This window comes from Equus asinus, chromosome 30 (assembly GCF_041296235.1).
Source record: "Equus asinus isolate D_3611 breed Donkey chromosome 30, EquAss-T2T_v2, whole genome shotgun sequence".
In the NCBI taxonomy this organism is placed as follows: Eukaryota; Metazoa; Chordata; class Mammalia; order Perissodactyla; family Equidae; genus Equus; species Equus asinus.
The window spans coordinates 25,842,410-25,861,148 of record NC_091819.1 but is presented as its reverse complement, the minus strand read 5'-3'; the positions used below and the strand labels follow the sequence as shown (position 1 = coordinate 25,861,148).

The 18,739-nt window shown below is 42.2% G+C and overlaps 1 protein-coding gene across 3 annotated transcripts in view; it reads right to left on the bottom strand.

Moving 5' to 3' along the window:
* The window catches only part of FMN2 (formin 2), a 345,907-nt gene that overhangs the window by 181,874 nt on the left and 145,294 nt on the right, over positions 1-18,739 (bottom strand). For all 3 annotated transcript variants that reach the window (XR_011499414.1, XM_070501555.1, XM_070501556.1), the window contains exon 7: positions 14,870-14,957. Coding sequence is in view for 2 of the 3 variants with exons in the window: in XM_070501555.1 (XP_070357656.1) it covers positions 14,870-14,957 (88 nt within the window). In the remaining variant the exon portion in view is untranslated. The remainder of the gene's footprint in view (positions 1-14,869; positions 14,958-18,739) is intronic.

Below are 18,739 nucleotides of genomic sequence, written 5' to 3'. Positions count from 1 at the left end.
ATAACACAGTTTCCAAGCCTCTTCTCTCCCCCTTCCCACAACTAGATAAAAATTACAGTTCAAGCTGAAGGTGCTTTAGGAATAGTAAATATCTTTTGAAGATTCCACCCAAAGAAGCAAACTAAAGTTTAGGAACTTTCTCCTAGTCCCATAGCTGTTGCCTCAACTGACCAGGTACCTCTTTCCACCATTATAAAAATTTGCTCATGTCTTTTCCTTAGCCGCTCCTGTATATAAATAATCCCATAAAAAACTCTGCCATTACAAAACAATGCAGACTCCAAATTTCACAATGCCCACCCAGAGAATCTTATGTACTTTTGATTGTTCCTTATTTTCAAGCTGTAGGGCGTCCATCTGAATGTATCTGTGTAGGGGACATAGTGGCTGGTGGCTACAACCCTCTGCCAAAGCACTTCACAATTTAGTCTCAGCTGAAGTCATGATCCTCATTGATCAAGAAGCAGCAATTTCCTACTACTCAGTTTCTCAGAGAATATCACATCTCCGTCCAGTCCCTTCTCTTCTGGGTGAGGACAGAGGGGAGGAAGTGTATCGGCCCTGGCTGGCCAGGCTACCACAGGGGAGAACTCAGGCTGTCTTCCAGGATTCCTTTCTGGCACAGAATGAAAGAGTTAAATGTCGAGACTAGAAGTTAACTCCCCAGACTACATCATACTTCAACACTTTAACCCTCTCACTAAGTATTCTGAAATTACTACTCAGGAGTATCACAGATGCTAGAAAACCGATCATTGCTTCATGACACCCGGGCCTGAACAGCAGACGATGGAATCCTTCATCCAGAGACGGCGGCAGAGACAGGAGAGCTGGCCCGCGCTGCTCGTGAACGCTGCTCCGCTGCGGGAGGCAGGCGCCCTCAACCCCTGTGTGCACTGCTGCAAACTCAACTCACAAAGTGGCACTGAACGGCAGACGTTAACATCCATGTATTAGAACAGGAATTAGGGTTCAGGAGACCACTGATGAATGAACTGGAAGTAAATAATTCATCTCAAAACTGCAGCGTGCAGTTTTAGACCTATTCTAAACATTTCCAACATTGCAAAAGATAGCAGAGCCTATTATAACTTAAATGTATATCTGGGTTTCATTTAAATGAACTCATTATTCTTAAATTTATTTTCTTTGTCAAACATTATAATTCAAAATCCTTAACTCAGTTAAACAAGGTAATATTAGCAGATCCAAGTATTTAATGTTGAGTGAAGCATCATTTTTTTTTTTTAACGTAATAGAATATGGAAAGGTTACTGACAGGGCTTTCAAATTCCACCCCGTAACTAACCATTAGGAAACTACCATTTATTGAGTTTCGGTGTAGTATTAGGACTAACATCCACCATTGTCTGAAAAGACTATTAAAATTCTCTCTTTTCGGCTACATATCTGTGTAAGGCCAGAATTTCTTCATACATTTCAACCAAAACGACCTACAGCATCACAAGGAATGCAGAAGCAGATACGACACTCTGGCTGTCTTCTCTTAACCCAGACCAGAAAGAGATTTTCAAAAATGTGAAACTATTTTGTCTGAGGCAGAATCTTGATGAAACACGTCTCCATTCTCAATTTAATAATTTCTTTTTCAAAGGCAGAAAGAAATCACCACCACACTGAAATACAGCAGTCCGGGAGCATGATGAGTAACAGGTCTAAAACAGATTGATTATACCAGATTTAAAAAAAAAAAAATTCTAAGAATTAAAAGAAATGTGTTTGCTTCCAGAGGAAATAATTAATATCAACCTGGATACTGTAAATCACTCAATTTGTATTCTCTTCCAAATGGTCATTATGACAAATTTTCAACGTTATCCAATACAATGGTAATCAATTTTCTGTTTACATTCAGTTACCAGCATTTTGTCTATGGACATAAATATTTCAAAGCTATCTTCACATGAAAGTTAGAAAATCAAGAAAGCTACTCCCGTTTAGGTTCCTTTTTATGGGAGAAATAATTATTTTATAGAGGAACCAACTGCTCAGTGGTAATAAGGTAAATACATAATTGGATTTTAAAACAACTTCTAATTATCTACTCTAAAAGTCAAGTTTCTTGGTGAACTAATGTCAAGTTTGATGAGCAAATGAGGAAAAATGAGGAAAGCCTGGGCATTCTGCCCCCTTTCCAGACAAAACCACTAAAAGTATATAATATGCCCAATATAAATATACCTCTCTTTGCTCTTCACTTTTCACTTGATCTAATTACTAATCCATCTGGAATACTCTAAGCAACATCACAGCATATTCGAGTACAATACAATCTTCAGGGTGTTGTGAAAACTCTCATATTTGGGAAGCTGAGTAGCTCAACAGATCCCGTGCCTTGAGGACCACGATGGCCAATGTCTAGTTTGGAAAGGAGTTTGGAGAAGGCCATAAACACTGACGCATGCCGCAGAAAATACTTGCATCCTCCACCCACAACGTTAATTGTTCCTTTTCCTCTGGCTGAGGTGAAACTACGGATTCCCACAATGCTCTCACTTGACTGACCCACCTGAAGGACATGAGTCTCCTCTACGAAAACCCCAAGGTAGGTTCACAGTTTTCTCTTGTCAGTCTCACCAGGACACATGATCCACTGACCCCCTCGCATTAAATCGTCCCTCAGCTCCCTTCCTTATGTCCTAATACACATTTTTAACCATGCACCGTTATTTACTCCCTCTCTGGCATGTACATGCTCTTTTGCTCCCCTACGCTTCCCTTGAGGTGTCATACTACAACGGGAAACCTCGAGCTTTGTTAAAATCACCTCTTAACCTACCGGCCACATGCATGCCTCACAGGTGAACACCGCTGCGAGAAACTACAAACCACCCTTAAATTCATGGCCACTAACCTCAAGTGGGCCCTTCACTGCTGCCCAATAGTCATACCGTAATTTCCCAATCAGTCACCCTCCCCTTCTGCTAAAGTACCTTTCTCCTCCCTCCTCAAGCCTCCAACACCTCCTCAACCTTCTGGTTCTCAGTTGCTGACCTTGTTCTTACTTCACTGAGTAACCAGGAGCAATTACAAGAGCACTCCCAGAAGCCCCAGTCACCAGCTCTCAGAACCTCCCTGCACCTGGGCTGGATATTCTTCCCCCTCCGGTGTTCCTATGGAAGGACCATCAGTGCCCAACTGAGGCCAACCCTTCCACTTGGCACTCATTCCCCTCCTCTGCCCCTCGGCAGGGCATCCATCATAGCAATGACCCCTCTCTCCTAAATGCTTGATTCTTCCAGTCCTGAGGGATCACTCACATGCCTAACAAACATGTTATACCTTCTCTTACCTTAAGAACACTCACTCTTGACCCCAACTCCCCACACCAGCTACTGCGCCAGTTTCCTGCAACTCGTCTCAGCAAGGACTCCACACACGCCTTCTCCAAATCGCGCTCCTCCTGTTCTCTCGTAAATAAGTAAGGCTCTGGCCTCCACCACTCCACCCAACTGCTCCTGTCAAGGTCCCCACAACCACCACTTAACTTGATCTATCAGCAACATTTGACAGAGCTCTCTTTTCCCTGGAAAACTTTCTTCACTTAGTTTCAAGAAGAAACACTCGCGGTTTTCCTCCAACCTCAAGTGGCAACTTCTCAGTCTTTGTTGGTTCTTTCTCTTCTCTCCGCAGCCTCTTATTGCTGAACTCCAGGGCTCGATACTTAGATTTCTGCTCTTCCCCATCTACACTACCTCCCTTGGCTTAAAGACAATCAAGATGCTGATGAATCTCATTCTGTCTCACCAGTCTGAACCTCTTTTCTAACTGATCTTCTACTTCCAACTGTCCTCCACCTCTACTCCCACATCTAACAGGTATCTTAAACGCAACATGACCCAAATGGAACTCCTCATCTTCCCCTCTCAAATCGGCTCCTTCTCAAGTTTTCCTCATCTCAGTAAATGGCAACTACACCCTTCCATTAACTCAGGCCAAAAGCCTGGAGTCCTCTCTCTTTCTCATCAGTCTACATCTAATCCATGAGCAAATTCTGACGCCTCCACCTTCAGAGCATATTCAGAACCTGACTACACTTCACCATCTCTACTGCTCCCACTCGCTCCAAGCCACCATCATCCTGCGTCTGGGACACTGCAATTGCCTCCTTCTGGTCCTCCTGGCTGCCGCCCTTGACTACTATTTTCTACATGGCAGCAGAGCAATCTGCTAAAGAGATGAGTTGGACTTACTACTCCTCTGCCTAAACCCTCTAACAGCATCCTGTCTTTCTTGGAGTCAAAGTCAAAGTCTTTCCAAAGGCAAGAAGGCCCTACACGATTTGTCCTCTTCCCCCTCCACCCCCATTATTTATCCAAACACATTCGCAAACCTTTCTGCCCCTTGATCACTCTCTCCAGACACACTCAGCAACTCGTCCTTTAGTGTCCCCAGGACATTCCCACCTCAGGGTCCTTGCCCTTGCCTGGTTCTTCTCGCGACATGCTCTTCCCTCTGACGTTCATGAGGTTCCTTTTCTCACACTCATACCATGTCACTTTCCCATTGAGGCTCTCCCTGACTCCTCCCACCCCCTCACTCTGTGCTCCCTTATTTCCATTCTCCGCTTTTGTTTATTTCCCCCATGGCATTTATCACTATTTGACATAGCCTACATTTTCCTTTTTTTTTTTAAATTGTTTTCTCCCCTACTGGAATGTAAGCTCCAATGGGCATGGATTTTTTTTTGTCTCTTTTTGTTCTCCTTTCTGTATCCCAGTGCCAGGAATGCAGCTTGGCACAAAGTAGGTCCTCAGTAAACATCTGAGGGAATGAATGATTAAATATTGGAAGAAATAAAGGCAGGCAGGGAAGAGGACAGCAGGAATGAATGAATCACAATCCCCCTGATATGAATGCCAATGCTGCCATCTTTCTTTGTGATAAGAACACAGGCTAGTGGTTACAACGGTAAAACTGGTCGTTCTAATACACTAACACTCAAATGAAAATACATTACTAAGGCGATCACAATCTTTGAGTGCTTTCTCCTCCTCATCCCTTTAATTGGTACTGAAGTCGGCCACAGAGAGACCCCCCTCCACTCTGCAGCTTTCTCTGGGAAAGCGCATGAATCATAGAACTGACAGAAGACAGGACAGGTAGTGATAACATAAGGAATTTTAAAGCAAATCCTCCAAGATATCCATCAAGTAACCTCTCTGTAGCCTTCACAGCAGTCTTTGCCTCCGTGTGTCTCGATTCCCTACCGCCCACTGCACCCCCCCCCCCACACACACACACATAGTGTAAATGTGTGCTCTAGCTGGATGCACAAGACTGGAGGCAGCCTGCGAAGAGCAGCTCTAGTTGCTGCCAGTAGATGGCTTTTATAGTTATGAACCATGGAGAAAAAAGTCCTAGATCATTTTTTCCAGCTTAAGGCACTGACACAATGCTAACACGGAGAGCTCTCAGGAAGCCCAGTGCGGGGGTTCAGAGCACAGGCTCCAGATCCAGAGCACCTGCGTTTACATCACAGCCCCGCCACTTGCTGGTGGATTTTCTTCTGCTACTCTGTGCCTCAGTTTTCTCACCCCTAAAATGGGGATAATGACATCACAGAGTTAGTGCAGGCCCTACAGTAACGACCCTATGTGTTAGCTAGTATCATCAGCAATTGTAGGACCTTAAATTTGGAATCATAAAACCTCAGAACTAAAAGGAACCTTGCAGATAATCTATTTGAACATCTTGCTCAATTCAGAAATTCTCTTCACAACTTAATTCATCAGGAAGCTGTCAGTAACGATGAGAGAGAAAGCTCCTCCCACATTCCTCCATCTCCTCAAATGAGGCTGCTGTTATTCACAGCGGCTCAACCGGGGGAAAGTCATGCCTCCATAATCCATCACAGAAACGATCGAGTTCATCCAGGGAACGGGGAATTGTGGTTTTCATTGTCAGCTCTTCTGTACTACTTGATTTCTTAAGCGTCTGTATATAATAATTTGATCAAAATTGTTTAACATATTTTACAATGTATTCAGAGGTATTTAGCTGAAAAGTGCTACCGGGGGAGCAGAGGTCTCGTTGTAGCCACGCCTGACCAGGAAGAAAGATGCACAATAGTCATCAGCCTAAAATATCATTACTGCAGTCATGCTCCAAGATAACACAACATTACATGACCTTGGTGTTTCAGCCACTTTATCCGATGTCTCAAGACACTGGACTTACAGGGAATAGCTGTGATTGTATTTCTAGAATGTACCTAGTAGGACTAGCACACCGGTGGCTCTATAAGGGAAAAGTGGAAAGTGCCAATCATTTCTTCCTCTCCTCATCTCAAGCACTCTCAGATTCTCACTTCATCTGAAAGGATAAAGAAGACCAGACAGCATCTTGAGAGCGGCCACGTTGGGGTACTGAAAAACCACTTGTCAAAACACACAGAACTTTAAAGAAGTCAATTTTGAAATTCAAACATGATTCGAATTATCAAAGGGGCTTTCCTTTTGCCCAAAATAACAGTCCAAATCCCTGCCCCTCTCATGGAGTATGCAAAAGGAATATTTTTGTAAAAATCATACCTGTAACACACAGTTCAAGGGTCATAGCCGATGTGATTAGTTACACACTGACACTAAGTGTCTGTGCTCAAATCTGGGCTCCCCCTCGACGCCTGCTCCAAGTGGCCCTGGGCCATCCCTCTAACAATCACCCAGTGACAGTAAAGAACAGATGTAGCCTTATGGGGCAAGTGCCCTGAGCCGAGCTGCAGCGGGCTACGTCTCCGGGCTTCACAGAGCTTACCTTGCGAGGGACCAGGAAAAATAAACACACTAACAAACCCTCGATACACAATTCAGATAGGAAGTGCAATGAAGGAAAAGAATACCCACACCCAAAGCTCGCAGCTTCAGAACCACCTCAGGTACTGTGTTTGTCCTTCCCAGAAAAGTATAATCCAAAATCCAACTGGGGAACAGTGTCATGAAAACATAAGCTAAGTTCAACCCAGGTATTTTGCTGAGCCTGTAATGAAAGAGTTACAATAATTCATTTCACCCTGATTTAATAATCTATGTGTGACAAAGTGATTTACGGTGTCTTTCTTTTCATAAGAAACTCATAGTAATGAATTTATATTTCAAATTAAAACATATTCTGATATTAAATTTCCAAAAGTAGGTTTTAATGAAAGTGTACCTATCTCACATGCGCTTTTCTCCATGACAAGGCTACAATTGATGAAAAGGTTACACAGCTCACTAGATGGAGCCCACTTTCTTCTCAAATTTCTAATTCCAAGTGACTTTCCATTTCAATGAAAACCATTCACTAAACCTCCCAACAGCATTTACTATATTTTTAATGTCCCAATAAATATAATAAACAGGTCTTATGATTCCATATCCCATGTGAGAAAAACACTTAAAGGTAAGAAAAGGGCATGAAGCAATTTCTAAGTGAGCTTTACTAACCTGAGTTTCATAAAGAAACCAGACACTGGGCAACCCACTGGGAAAAATCAGCATTGCCCACACTCAACCCGGTTTTTAAGAATATTACAAAAATAAACAAATGATTATGGATAAACTTTCTTATGGTAATTAATAGGCAAGTGGAAAAGCTTGTGTCTCCAAGAATGAAACCAGAAACTCTACGAAAAAGACCTGGAGTTTGTAATCTACAACTTGTTTGGTAGAAAATTTCATAAGAAAAACATTATTCAAGGGCAGCCCAACGGGGTTAAAGAACTGCTCCATGTGTAGGCTATCAAAATACAGGGCGTAGGAGTTACCATTAAACGTCCTTCCAAGATCCTACAGTTCAGAAAGGGTATTTCCAGACTTTTTAAGAAGTGTTCTTAGACTTTACAGTCATAGCTAGGAACTAGTTTAACCGTCAGGAAAATAACGTCAAAGCAAGAAATAGAAGCGTCTATCCACGTCCCTACCTAGATTCTCCTCATGTCCGTCACCACGATCCATTTCACCAGCAAAGCCAAACTCCTTTCCATCACCACCTTCACATGCCACCCAGAGCCCACAGCCATGAATGCAGAATGTGGCTGACTCCCACAGCACAGAGGCAACGGTGAAGAAACCGCTCAACAGGGCAGACCCCAGCCTTTCAAGTTTCCAAAACAAATTGCTCTCCTCGCAGATAAAGTGTAGTCCAAAGATGGAGAGCTGCTAATATAAATAATTCTCATAATTATCACCATTTAGAAAACAGAAATGGACGCAGCCCGGTACTAACTCACATTTCAGTAACAGTGACAGAAATCCCAAGCTACAGAGCAATCAAATCTGCCTCTGCTAGGTTCCCCTTAACCTACACTCCCATTTCTCCCCTCTCATCTCTCCAATTCCGTCCGAAGGGACAGCACCTGCATACTATGCCTCCACTGTCACATGGCAAAGCCTTCTAGCAGAACCTGTTCAGAGCAAAAGGAGGACCTTTAAGTCCTCTCCCCTCACTGACCGGCCGGGCTCTGAGTTTCAAACACCTCCAAAGCCTGTGAACACAGTCACTTCCTAAGGAATGCAGGAAGGAGAGGACAACTAATATTGAGCGCTTAATATAATGTGTCTATTTGTGTTTGTGTGTGTGTGTATGTGCATGCGCGAGTGTGTGTTTACAGAAAATAATCCGTTTAACAGCCCTTTTTACTAACAAGGAAATAGGAGTAGGGATAGGAAGAAATTTGCCCAGGTTTACTCAGCTAACCAGCAGCAGAGATGGGATTCAAATCTGCCTTAGCTTGGGTTGTCATAACAAACTATGTCATCACAAAACAACAGAAATTGAGTTCCCAGAGCTCTGGAGCCTGGACCTGGGAAGGGCTCTCTTCCTGGCTTGCAGAGAGCTCTCGTCTCTCTTCCTCTTCCTATAAGGACATTAATCCCATCACAGGGGCCCTACTCTCATCACGTCCTCTAAACCTGGTTATCCCCCAAAGGACCCACCTCTCATTGCCATCACACTGGGGGTTAGGGCTTCAATATATGAACTGGGGGTCGGGGCCCCAAACATTCGGTCCATAACAAAATCCAAGCAGCTTGACCCCAGAACCCATGCTCTTAAACATTGCTAGACTAGACGTGAAAGTAAAGAGAAAACCCGGAAGTATAGACACTAGGGAGACACAGGAAGAAAGAATGTGCTTTAAAGAGTGAGTCTAAAATGAAAGCAAGCATCCCTCAGGACTCTCCTAGGCTAGTGATATCTTCTATCTCCCTAAATACTCTCTGAGCAACTAGTAACCTAGACAAGAGGCCCAGCAAGTCCAGGCCCTATGCATCACAAACTTTTTAACTAATCACAATCTGCTTTAGTTCATTGAAAGGCTTAGCCCAGACTGCTTTTTCTATAAAAATTGTTTATCTTTGCTTTGTCAATCAAGAACAAGCAACTCAATAATTTTTTAAAATATTTTCCTCATTTAATTCACAGATGTGAAAAAAAATCTTCATTTCTCTAAGGAACAGTCAATAAGCAAATGGGAATTTGTATGAAACGACAAAGCAATAAACAAAATTTGCTAAATCTATATTTTGCAATGTTTTAATAACTCTAAAAAACAAAATAACCAGCAGCCAAAAGCATTATGCTGTTTTGCCAGTTCTTTTTGTGCATGAGTTGCACATTCTCATTTTATTAGGTAACGTGGGTCCTCCATTTTGAAACAAGCTAACACACTGCAGAGAGCACTCAACTAGGAGTCAAAGAACCGGATGCTCATTCTGGCCCCATTAGGTGAAGCCCCACGCAGGCTTAATGTATAAGCTCATTCCCTTCACTGTAAAATGGAAATTGACTCCCTTCCTCTGGACCATTTTACACAACTATCAGCAATAACGGGGGGGGCCGGTTAAAATTCAAACCAATATTTAATTCCATCTCTTCCGATGCTAATAAAAAGTTGCGATTATGAAAGATCTTTGAATACTCATCCTGTTGGCCAAAAGGAATTCTCTTTTTAGGTACCTGTGGCCTTAGGTAATTGCTTCCTTGACAGTTATCAGGATAACGTTGCTCAGCACTGGGCCCCTGGGAGGGTGGTCAGCAACAGAAAGTCAAAAAATAGCAACACGATGATGCAGGTTCCAACGAAGACTCACAAATGAACAAACTGCACTGGGATTTCTGATTTAAATCGAAAAGCACGTTACTGTTCTTGTAAGGTATCCTTAACTACATTCTCTTAAATAAAGTGTTTGAAAAAGCAATCATTAAGCTTAGAGATCAAAAAATAAAAATAACCATGATTGACAGTATCCACTATATTTCTGATGGAATACTAGGTAGTTTACATAATTATTTAATTTAAGACACATGATTTTGATAAGTCTTGTTTAAACATGATAGAAATCTCACCAAGGACATAATTTAGCCCACAATACCAGTAGGCTTTAGACAGGACAGACATAAAGGGAACGGAGAGGCCAGGACCATTAACACCCTGGGATGGCCAAGCCCGGAAGGGCATTGAAACTTATTTCTTATTCTATATTCAATATATCTTAGCAGCCCTTGTTACAATGCCTGAAATCAATTTCGAAATGCGCGTACAGAGGGAACGTGCTAGCGTGGATGAGCAGGTGAAGCTTCAGCTCTAGGGCAGCTGTGCTAACCATAAGGCGGCACAGCTCAGGGATGGTTGGCCAGCACTATGGAAGAAAAGCCTCACTCCAGAGGCGGCCACTGCAGGCCCCTCAGCTGCCCCTCTCCAGATCAGTAACTGAGGCTTTGCTCGTTAGCATACTAACATCTGAAACGGGCATTTGCGGGCAAAACTGAAAACACACACGACACGCTGATGAGCTAAAACCTCTTAGCGATGTTCCAGCACCCCCCTTCCACAGATAGAGTGTGAGGACCTAGCGGATGCTACAGCCTGGAGCTTCAGGGAGGTGCCTGGGGCTCAGTCTACAGTCCCGGGTCCAGCCACCGGCTGAGCAGGATTTCTGGTTGCCTGGTGCAGATCACAGGGTAACAGATTCCTCCCTCTGCGACGTGTTTGCATCTGCTGGATCAAATCTTTCAGATGAGACAGCGGTGAGAGTGCCGACAAGGACAGAGAGCTAGACAATCTGAGGTGGACAAGGTAGGCTTTCCAAACTGCTTTGTTCTGCTGGCCAATAGATATTTGTTTAATAAATATCTGTATATGAGAGAGAATTTAGATCAGAAAGTTGCTTCCAACTGATCTGGGAGTAGGGTTACCTGATTACTGGTGTGCCTGAGAAATTTCCACATCACACTTGTTGCCCGGGCACTATTAATAGTGCCCTTCCACTCTCAAAAGTATCCCAGTTTGGACGATAAACCATGTGGCTGTTCTACCAAGTAGTGAGTTTGTGGGGGGTAAAACTGAGCCTTAGGAAATTTGAAATTCTTTTGTAGCTACTATTATCTACCAAAACGGACCTAATCATTGCATCACACTGACTTCTGAAACATGGACCACACGCTGTACAGGAAATCCAATCTGTTCTCACAAAACTAAACCACAAAGCTGTAGGATACTCTCCTAATACCAATTTCTGGGAATCACAGGCTAGATTATTTGAATTAATCCTCCCATTGAGAACAATTAAAAATGCCAGATAAAATATATCTGTAAAATATCTTACAGGCATCAAAGAACTGATAAGGCAGTTACATGCTAAACAAAAGGGAAGAGAGAGGACCCAGAGAAATGAGTCAGCTCAGGAACTGCTCTTGCCCTGAGGGTCTCTGCCTATCCCAGCAAATCTGAACTTTCTGCTGACAGCTTCATGGCGCCAGGGACCAACATTAAAGCTCAGGGCCCACCCAGAGAACAGACTCTAGAGCCTCCTGACAATAAACTGGGACTCCAGGGCAATGCACCCGGGGAGCCCAACTCCTGCCGGGGATGAGCAGTCAGCACAGCCCGAGGGACCCTTCTGCTTGGTCCAGGGAGGTCCTAAACCCACAGTGCCCCAGGCCCCAGCACAAACTAGGGCAAATCCTCTCTAAAAGCCACCTTTATCCTAGACTTTAAATTGCTCTAAACCATCAGAGAGGGTTTTTCAGAGGTGGCACAGCAGAGTCTCACCCTGCTCAGTGAAAAACTGCTATAACCTGCAGGATAGTTTAGAAGTTACCAGACATACTCACAACTGCATTCCAGCAGCTCAGGCCTTCCAGTAACCCTTACACACACACACACACACACACTCTCTCTCTCACACAGAGCTCCTGATTTGGGACTGCCTCACACTTGTTTTGCCACACTAATAGTCAAGAAGCTGATCCTTTCTCCCCTCTCTGCCCTTTGACTATGTGTGACCCTGAGGACCCGACATGTGCTGCGGTGGGAAAGAACTTGCGTTTGTTCACCTTCTGAGCCTGATGTGGGGATCAGTGGATATAGTGGCAAGACCACATCTGACTTTGGCACCTACAATCCAAACCTTCCACACTACTTACCCTAACACGGCACTTCACAATAGAAACTTTACCAAGCAAACTCAGCTCTAAGCTTGTCTAGAGTTCTAACAAGGAAGAAGAGAGAGAAAATAATTCCTGCTGCTTATCACATTATTACATATACTTTGTTTCCAAGATGCCGAAAAGCACAATTTTGAAGAAGCGACACATCTGAATGAAAGAACAGATCCGTCGTGAAGAGGACCAGGTACAAGTTCAGCCTGTTCCATTAACAAGCTGGGTGACCTTGAGAGAGAAATCTGACCACTAAAAGGTGATCGTTTGGTCTTCTAACATGACACAGGAGGTCTGGTTAAATTCTGTGGCCACTTCTATATGCAAAATCAACGATGTTTATGCTTCTATGGATTTGTCAGTGGGGGCACATCCTGATAGAAGTCAAGTTTACTCCAGAGGCCACAGGGGTTCACCCATGTAAATCGTGGCTCCAGAAACATAACTGAGGCAGAACAGCACCTTATTCACCGAAGGGCATACCACTTGCTTCTTCAGACTTTTAAGGCAGTTGTTTTTAGAAAACCATGTGCAGGGTTTCAAAGTGACTCAAGCAATCGCTTCCCATCCTAATGGGATAAAGTTCATGCATAATTCCATGTGACCCTTCCACTACTGGCGTCCATGCCGTGTTATTGTTAGCGCTGCATGTTAAGCTAGCAAATTTTCAATGAACTCTTGCTGGCTTGACCACAGACACATATGTTAGGCGGACTCCTTTGTTCATAAGGTTCTCATTATTAACTCAACTCGGGTTGAATATTTGACTGAAGGAAAGGACCATATCATTATTTTCAGATTTCATTCTATGACTTAACTGGGCTCCATCTGCCAGCTTTAGAAACGCCAAGAACTTCTTGGCGCCAGCCGTGGCGTCCTGTACTGTGACTACTACCCCCAACGCTTCAGCTTAAGGAAGTCTCCTCACATCAAAACAGTTTAATAAAAATTCAAATTGTGATTAAGAGTTACTCATCAATTGACAGGACATACCAAGCTTGTGCTATTTATGAATTATTCCACACAATATTTTAAGCCCCACAAATAGAATCCACATTCATAAAGGGGTAAGCTAGAAAGCCAGTTAAATGTTTTCATGATTTATAAGGTCTGTGTTATACTTGAAACCATATTTCTTTAATAGGTAAACTGGCATTCCATTGGCTAATTCAATCTGCTTTAAATCTATTCTAAGGCCCTGGGCAGCTTAAGGGACATTCTGAATATAAATTTAATTCCTCTCTTCACCTGTGGGCAATATCTCTCAGCATAAACGTGATAGGAGGATATGGCATAGGAATGTAAGGTAGAATTCAATTATTAAAATATTGACACTAAGGCAAATTTAGAAAATGTTAAAAAAATCACACTAATTCCAATCATAGAAAATACTTTATAAGCCTGGTTAAAGATATAAATTAAAACAACAACATAAAAGAAATAACGAAAGGTCATGATATTACTGCTTCCATGTGTCTGGATCACCAACAATAATATAAGTGGCCAGGAATACTTTGAAACTATCTTTGATGGTTATTAGAAAATATAATTCAATCCCTCTATGTGTAGAAAAGCCAGGGGTTTACACTACAGTTGCCCCAAATAACTGGAAGGAGGAGGACCAATTTTCCACCCTAAAAATGTCTATGTAATAAATCTGTTTTAGTGACTCTTTCAGCATCTCACAGTCTCTTGGAACAGGAGGAGGATCAGGAAAGCATGGCTCCTCACTCGTCCAATGCTTAAGGACATCTGAGACAAACAATCATTCGGCCTCCTGAACAGTTCTGAGTTTTCGTTTCATCACTAAATATGGCAACCCAGTCTACTGTTTGACATCTCTAATTGCAAGAATATTCTTAAAACAGCAACACTCGAAACAGGCTTCCCTGTAACTCCTACATTGGTTGAAGCTGATCTACCACAAAATTTTAGGTTTACTTCCTCTTCCTTATGCTGGCTCATCAAACACCTGAGACTCAGGTCTCAACATCCTTTTCTCTCCTGAGCACCATCCTCTCCAGGTATTTTCAGTGGCTGAGGCTCACTCCACCGTCTGGCTTTCACTACTGTTCATCAGTCACTCAGAGCGTGGCATCCAGAAAGACAGATCCCAGATAAGCAGTTATAGAGCACAGTGGGATTAGTACTTCTTATGAATTAAAAATTAACCATTTATTAATGCAGACTAAACACACCTCATGAGAATTAGGCTCTTAGCAAGACACAGAAATAACAGAAAAGCCATATTAATAGTAAATCTTCCAGAAACAACCATGGGAGAAAGTTTGGTAGCACTTACAGGAAACATAATAACCTCAATATACACAGAAACTCTAAGATTAACATAATTTTACCACCAAACATCATATCCTCCAGGCCAAATTTTAGTATTCAAAAGCTGAATTTTTATTTTTATACTTACCATGTTGTATGTCTTTCATATCTAAATGAAGGCTAGACATTAAAATCCCAACTGCTTGTGATCTTTTGTTGCTTAATAACTTGACAACCTGCTCAAGAAGGAAAGGAAAAGGGGAAAATGTTAATTTGAGCTCCAATGATATGCTTAATAATGTTATTTTTAATCCTCAATGAAGAACAAATAAAGTCAGTACTTAAAGTATTCAAAACCAATTTGGAAAGAGTTTTTGGGTTTTATATCACATATCTTCAAAATCCACCATCTTTCCCCTAGGATTCACCATCAGCCTCAATGTCATGCTCTTTAGCAGTCTTTTAAGAGCCTGATCTGCCAACAAGTAAAATATCTAATAGTTTAGGAAGTTAATTTGGTCCCTATAAAATAACAATTACACATTTGATAATTTGTAGCCTGAGATTTCAAAACCGTTCCCATTTTAATGTGGAGCCTTGAAACCCTGGTCAACAAGAGAAGGGCAAAATAAGGCACACACAGAGAGAATCGGTTAGATCAGAGCGGTCTGACCACAGAATAGGAAATGTGCTTTTACTCGGGTCTTTTAGAAAGCTCACTATTTTGCTGGCAGGCCCTCTCGCTCTGTATTTGGCCCTCATTTTGTGGAGAACTTTCCAGCTAATTAATAGAGGGATACGAGCATCAAATCCAAAGGGCTGTGTTGGCTCAGTCTCAACTCTGGCTTTCCAGAGAGTCCTGAAGAGTCAGTCCACACAACCGCACGAGAAGTTTCCTAAAACAGAGGTGGGCATGCTGCTGTTGAACAGACATGTTTAACTGTGTTTTCCAGACAATAACACGCCACCAATAAACCCTGCTTAGGAAACTATGACCCCAGGTCCTGATCTTGTGAAGGGCAGCAATTTCTATTTACTCTCAGCATTTTGTTACAAATCTGCTTAAAAAACGCTGGAGGAAAAGGAAAAAAGGTTATGGTCAAATTTCCAGAAGTGACAGCTGCCCCAACAGCTATCACATTTGTTGAGCTTGTCTTTCCTTTTGGTTGAAGTTGGGTCAATCAGGAAACTAATAAAATAATGATGCCCAGCTGTCCCACCAAGTCACAGAGTAAAACAATATTCTTAAATAGCAGTAACAGCATTCTTGGTTCCCCGGGACGGACGGGGGTGGAGAACAAAATACAGCACTTTCAGAAGCACCGACCACAGACACCTCCAGTCGTTTCTGAAAGCCTGCTGTGGGACAGTGACAGTCCCGCAGGAGGCAGGGCCACCTCGAAAGAAAAGGCAGCATATAAAGTCTGATTCTCAATATGCTCTTTAGACATTTTATCAAATTTCAGCTAGAAAAGGATAGGTTAGAACTTGAATAGGAATACCTTTATAGGACAAGTATTTCTATCAGTAGTGTTATCCTCTTCAGAGGTGAGAAAACAGAAACAATATCAGAAAAGAAGAAGGCACATACTCTGTTATAAAAAACAGTTTCTCACTTCCGATAAATGCAATCTGAGACCCATCCGTGCTCCTCCACCAAAACCGCTTTTCCTAAGGTTTCCTGTCACCTTCTGCTTCCTAAATGCAATGGGCACATTGTAATCCATGTGTCATTTGACTTTCCTGTAGTGCTGACATATTGATCACACCCTTATAGAAACTCTACTCCAGGGCTCCGGCCTTTTATGGTAAATTATTCAGATTTCACCTTAAATATTGGCATATTCCAGAGTTCTGCTCTCAGCACTTTATTCTCTTCTCTTTGTGACCTATAATTTCTCCTCTATGGAGGTACCTGCCTGCCCTTATAACTATATTCTTAATAACTGCATCTTCAACTAGGCAGTATCCTTCTATCGTAATATGTGGGATTAAATTCCCACATAAATCAGGCGTGTCTAAAACCAACTCTGCCTTCAAAACCTATCCAGCTTCTCCTCTTTTATTCCCTATGTTGAGATAATGGCACCAGCATTTTCCATCCACCTATCAAAGACAGAAATCTAGAAATGAATCTAGACTCCCACCTCTCCTTCACCTGCGCACTCTGGGCTGTCAACAAATCCTGTCAATTGCAACTCCTCTCTGTCTTTGGAATCCACACCTCCTCCTCAGCTCTATTGCCAGCATTTACTTCTATACTACATCTTGCATAGATCAGTGCAAAAGATTTCTAACTAGTCTCCCAAAATCTAGTCCACTGGTTCTCAAAGTGTGTTCCCTGGACCAGCAGGCATGATCATCACTTGGGAACTTATTAAAAATGAAAATCTTGGGCCCTATCACAAACCTACTAATCAGAAAATCTGGGCATAGGAACTATCACCTGAGATTTTAAAAAGACTTCCAGCTCGTTCTAGAATCACTGATGAGTCTCATTTCTTCCTGTCCAATCTCCAAACTGATGTCCGAGTAACATCTCCAAAACTGCTGATATCTGTATGTCACTCCCTTACATTTTAAACCTGAGCGGCTCATTTTTTTTTTTGAAGATTTTATTTTTTTCCTTTTTCTCCCCAAAGCCCCCCCAGTACACAGTTGTATATTCTTCGTTGTGGGTCCTTCTAGTTGTGGCATGTGGGACGCTGCCTCAGCATGGTTTGATGAGCAGTGACATGTCTGCGCCCAGGATTCAAAACAACGAAACACTGGGTCGCCTGCAGTGGAGCGCGTGAACTTAACCACTCGGCCACAGGGCCAGCCCCCTGAGTGGCTCATTTTTAAGGATTAATCTTTTAAAAGTTCACACAGACTGCTTCAAAGTTCATACTTGAAACTTGCCTTTTCTGTTATAATTCAAACAAACTTGATTACAAACTGTATTTTACATTTAAATGCCAAGATTATAGGTAGGAATAATAATTATCCATCACTTTCTAGAAGGCCCATGGACAGGAGAGAACAGGTGTCTAAAAGGGTTGACAACACAATTCCCTACAGTCATTCAACCTGACCACTATTTATCTTTTTTTTTTTTTTTTTTAACACCCTGGATAACAAGAACCTGAAGCTATCAAACTAGAACATTCTTAGAATCCAGTGACCATAGACACAATGGAGAAGAAAGAGTTGACTCTTACAAGATGATCTCAGAATCCTTAGCTGAAAAGGGGAAAATGCAGAATTAACAAATTTGAAACCTACAAGACTAGAACATATAACCAGAAAAAAAGATTATTTTGAATCTACCTAAATTCACATCATATTCAGCTAATACTCTTTAAAGTTTTATCTTACACTTCCCTGCAAGGCAGGACTATGTAGGGATTATGAACATGGACTCTGAAATAGAGCAGAATTTCTCAAAGTTTAATATGCACACAAATCATCTGGAATATTTTTAAAATGCAGACTCTGATTCCTAGGTCTGCGTGGGGCTGAGGTTTTTCGTTTCTAACAAGCTCCCAGGTGAATCTAGTGCTTTGGGTCCAGAGACCACAAGGGTCTAAGGTTCTCCTGCTTGCTCTCTACGCTTTCTGGAAAAGCTACTTCAGTGTCCTAAAGCCTCAGCTTCCTCATCTAAAAGACTCACAACAGCAATAATTTCAAAAAGCTGTCGTGGCCATTCAGCATGATAATGCACGTGACACCCTCAGCAATGTGCCTAGCAAATAGTGTATTTGTCACAACAAACGATAGCTACAGGAAGTTAAATATGTAGGAAGGCATTTGAAAGATTACATCAAAAAAAAAATTTGGCAACTTTTTATCTAATTCCACAAGAGAATTAATAATCTTTCCTTCCTCCCATGTAATTTGCTAAAAAATTCAGAACTTTATTAGCTCAGGGTAGTTTTCCAGTGGTTGCAAATGATGTCTCCATTTAAATTCTCTTCCCTGGCATTCTACATGACCAATGACACAACAGCTTAGATCAGGTACAACATTAGGCCATGGA